Here is a 4,762-nt window from a genome sequence, read left to right as displayed (position 1 = left end):
AGGAATTCACTAAAATTTTATTAAATATATTAGAAATATCATTTTTGCTTTCAAATATTTTTAATAGTTAGCGATACCTATCAAATTTAAATCAAATTAAATATTCTTAAAAACTAATGAATCAGGAAAAGTATCAAAAAAATTCCTTAGGAATCGGAACTTTCAAACTCAATTTTCCATGCCTAAATCATTTAGGTTGATCTATCACTATCAAAATCGGTCAAATGATAGGTAGATTTTTTTCCAACTATCGAATAAAGTATCAGATTCAAAAAAGATATGATTGGCCCATAGAAATGCCTCTCGCAAATCCGGTATATGGAAGGACATTATTAACTAACTAATAATTTCCGAGAATAGAAATTTAATATTGCAATGCCAAAGCGCAAGCTAAATTTTTATCATTTTAAGAACACAAATTGTGTTACAAAATATGTGACGATGATTTCACGGGCTAAAGCCGAGCGTTTTTAGATACGGTAATGAATTCTTGTAGCAACGATTTTAGATTTTGGCAGGCTTTACATTTACATACGACATAATTTATTCGAAACTATAATCAACGTTGTAGAAATTCTTAGTCCTTTGGCCCCTCCCTCCCAAAAACAAAAAGCAAAAAAAAAACCCAATTGATTAAATTTCGTAGCGGCGCTGCTAAGACTATAAATGTGATTCTGACAAGAGGTCCCCAAAGCCAAAAGTCGACAAAGGGGCCTGATATTAACGTGCACGGTAAAAGGTAGTGCAGGGCTCGAAAAACAAGCGCTTTTGACCCATTTAGGTGAGTCAAAACATTTATCGTCTGAAAATGCCTTTAGACCCACGTTGAGGAGAAAAAATATAGATTGCCCAAGTCATTTACCCTTTTGAGTGAGATGGGAGGTCTAAATTTCAAATTTACCATAAGTGCTTTCCCGAGAGAGTCATATCCTTTTTCTTATGTGACCTAACTTCTTCCGATGTACTTTAGAGTGATGTCACATCCGTTGCTGTAACGTACATTTAAAGCATTTTCATACCATATAACATTTTGACTCGTTTAGATGAGTCAACTTGAGTTGAGGAAACTTCTTGGGACGCGTGAATAGAAGTTGGACAAGTTGAATTACCAAATTATAAATTGATCACTGAACAAATTTTGCTGACTCCAGTTTTTTACCCATTTAGATGAGTCAAAAGTTGCATCGTCTGAAAAGGCCTTAATTGGGTATTTTTGATCCGGGGTAGAATACTAATTCAAATTTAGGGGCACGTGACGGCACTACCCCGGCTTGCCTGTTAACTACCGCCACTTTTCCATAACATCTGTTATAAACTGTATCAAAATACGGTAATTAGGTAATATACCCTAAATTTCGGAAATAATATTCCCATTAAAGAGATTGGCCTGGAAACAAATGTTTGACGATATTTTTCTTATTTTTATTTGACTGTATACTTGAGCATACCATATACGGTAACTCAAACTTGGAAGGGGTTAAACTACCAATAAAGAACTCGTCCCCAATATGAAATTCCCTGACTTTTATGAGAGTTTTAAAATCCCTTGACGTCTCCCTGATATTACACATCCATTTTCAAATTCCCTGACTTTTCCAGGTATTGTGGCAAACTGGCAAACCCGTATTTTAGATGGTTTTTTTGGTTTGATTTTGACGACATCTTTTAAATTGGCAACCTGAAAATTAATTAAAACATACTGACGGGATAAAATCTATTATTCGAACTAGTAGCTACAAGTACTATCATATTTGTCTGATCAATTTTATTTAGAAACCTGGTCTGAAAGAAATAACAAGGATTTCTGGTTAACTTTTATGGGACTCCAAATCCATCACTGTTTAAAATACCGAAGTCCATTGCGCTTCTGAAATCTTCATAATTTATGTATTTAACTGGTAACAAAATTTTTAATGCGCATGTATTTGCTTTAGGGTAGGGAAAATCTGGTTCGTCATGTAGAAAACCAACAGATAAATGAGGCGTAAATCCCAAGGGAGGTTCCTCTTCCAAACCAGTAAAAAATACCAATACATCTTTGAAGTTAACTGGAGAGTCTTCATCCTCAACATATTCGAGATAATCAAACCAATACGGAAGAATGTTTTTCTCAACATCACCGCGGTTGCCTTCAGAAAATAACATTTGACAGAACAGTATTTGGAAACTCTCCGATGTTAAGCGTATTGGAATTTCTGGTTTCATAAATAGTAATCTGAAATGATTCGGGCGTTTCTTTACCTCCTCTAAAAGCCCCAGGGTTGTAAGGCCGTCTAAGAGCCGACTCAAACCTTCTCTATTTCTCACATTAAGGTAGAAATTCAGCAAATCATCTACTAGCCGTGATTTATCAATTAGTGACAGGATTGGGTACATTGTTCCAATTACACTGCGAATATCCGAGATATTTTCCGCTGCGTCTTGTAACTCTTCCAGTGACCTAGAATTTTGAATCGACTCAATTTTTAATCGTAGATCATAGTCCTGAATATCCAAAAGTTTCATTTTCATGCGAGGTTGATCACTTGTAATCATGTTATATAGAACTTCCGAAAAACATCGTGGGGCCGGACCACCATGGACAAGGCAACGTAATAATATAGGTCTGAATCCAGCGCTTTTCTGTTAAGAGTTAGATATAGAGAGTTTGGCGGTCCCTCGAAAATTTCGCATTGGAGCATTGATTTGAGTAAGAGTCTCAAAAATTCCCTGGTGGGACCACCTAGATCAATTGCCCCGCCAGGACCTTTATCATCACAAAATTTGACGAATAGTCGATAACTTGGGTTAAACGTTTTCTTACGGAATCCTCTAATCGCATGCTCAAGAACATTTCTGCGATTAATGTTAAAACTTGAAGACTTTGCCTGGTTAATGTTTGAAGCTAAATCCACAAGAATGCATTGGATCTTTGTTTGCGCGGCTTCCAAATCATTAACGCAATCATCATCTTCAACGAAATTAGTATTGGAAACCATGTTGTCATCTAAGTCTGTGTCGGAAAAATCATTGTCACAAAATAGCAACTGAGCATACTGGGGAATTATAGACTGGTCAGATAGAGTGTTTTCGTGAGTTCTTGAAGAAGATGGCCCAGCTTGAACGTTTTCATGTGCTCTTGAAGAAGATGGCCCAGCTTCAACATTTTCATGTGTTCTTGAAGAAGATGGCCCAGCTTCAAGATTTTCATGTGTTCTTGAAGAAGATGGCCCAGCTTGAACGTTTTGTGTTCTCGAAGACGTTGGCTCAGCTTGAACGTTTTGTGTTCTCGAAGACGATGGCTCAGCTTGTACGTTTTCGCGTAATGTTGAAGATGGCCCAGCTAGATCGTTTTCCGGTGTCATTGTAGGAGATAAGGCAGGAGTAGTTTCAGAAACGCTCTGACGTTCATTAATGACTCCATCTAAATGTTTCAATAAATAAAAGGTTAACGAACTTGTTTAGGGAAGACACTTTAACTGAAACCCCCTTCCCTTTTTAGTTTTTATAGCTAACAGTTCTCCATCTTATTCCCATTCCATATTCCCCGTAGTACTTGTACTCTATATTCCACGTCTTATTCGTATATGAGTATATTCTCTGTATAAATTGTATGAGCTAAGTTATAGACCCTTTTTTATAAGATAAATTTAAATTATTGCAAATTCGTGAAGAGGCCTTATAAGCGACATCTACAATTATAATGTACAGGTTTTTTTCTACGTGTGACGTAGAATGTAGAGAGAGAAAAACGTTTGTTCGTGAGCACGTGGATCGAAAACACGAAAAACAAAAAGGGTCGTAGTATGATAGTAGGTAAAGTGGCTAAGAAAAGATCAGCATCCTGTTTGTATTTTGAAAGAGAGCGTTGATATAATTATAGCAACCACACTTGAGCCATGTGATAGTCGCTGCTCATTCTCGCGCTAGCCGTTGCTAATTTCGCACCGATAGGAAAAATGACGTAAGTTATATCCTCGAAAATAAGACCACGTCTAATTCCTTACAAATAATAAAAATATAGTAGGCCTAATATAAGAGATTTTTTAGAGCTTTTCTTGAAAAGAAAGGCTGGCGACTTTGAAGCTAGGTGTGGTTATGTAGAATGAAGACAAGCTATTCTGTAACTGTTTTGTTCATGTGTTTGTTGGTCAGTTAAGGGTTGCGTCAAGCTAAACGATAATCATTTTAGCACTATTAAAGGTAGCGCGGCGAGGGGTTATTTACTATTGATAATATTCGTTCATTGATGCTTTTAAAAGGGATAGAGACTCATTTAGGGTTACGGGTAGTCATCTTAATATCGTAAAAAGGTAGCGCGTCGAGGAGCTGCCCACTAAAAACGGGATTTTCATTGTTGGTTTTTAAGTAATATGCGAAATAAGTGTTGCGTAAACGTTGTAAATTTCGCAATATGACTTTCTAAAATAAAGGCACCCATATACAATTACCGTCACACGTAGATTTTACGAAATAATTTTCTAGACTTGTTAAAATTGCCACGTATTAACTTAAGAGGTTTGATTTTCGTTAAGTACGTTGAGAAATATCATAATTTCTGGGGTAATTCCATTTATTTTTTAACACACCACTTCGACATTACCTTTGGCGCCATAGAGGGCTTAGGTGAACTAGTTTTAATTAAGTTAGGTAGGGAAAAACCGAACGAGTACAGATCGCCAGTAAATATCACCTCTTACCGAAGACAGCTATACTTTTTGCAAGTATGCTGACCTTTGTTAACCTTTCTAATTTAGTGAATAGTGACATAGTTTTTATTGCG

The 4,762-nt window shown here is 36.4% G+C and overlaps 1 protein-coding gene across 1 annotated transcript; it reads right to left on the bottom strand.

Moving 5' to 3' along the window:
• Positions 1–1,815: 1,815 nt before the first annotated feature.
• Positions 1,816–2,535, bottom strand: LOC149667312 (G2/M phase-specific E3 ubiquitin-protein ligase-like). The gene has a single exon (XM_089841424.1). The coding sequence runs from the start codon at positions 2,533–2,535 to the stop codon at positions 1,816–1,818; it is 720 nt and encodes a 239-aa protein (XP_089697550.1).
• Positions 2,536–4,762: the final 2,227 nt, after the last annotated feature.

The sequence above is a fragment of the Phalangium opilio genome, unplaced genomic scaffold, assembly GCF_054372755.1.
Source record: "Phalangium opilio isolate 3A_F unplaced genomic scaffold, DU_Popi_V2 ptg000059l_1, whole genome shotgun sequence".
In the NCBI taxonomy this organism is placed as follows: Eukaryota; Metazoa; Arthropoda; class Arachnida; order Opiliones; family Phalangiidae; genus Phalangium; species Phalangium opilio.
The sequence above is the reverse complement of the archived record's forward strand: the minus strand, read 5'-3'. Positions and strand labels throughout refer to the sequence as shown.

Coding starts and splice junctions, on each gene's coding strand:
- LOC149667312 (XM_089841424.1), bottom strand. CDS start 2,535: ATGATTACAAGTGATCAACCTCGCATGAAAATGAAACTTTTGGATATT.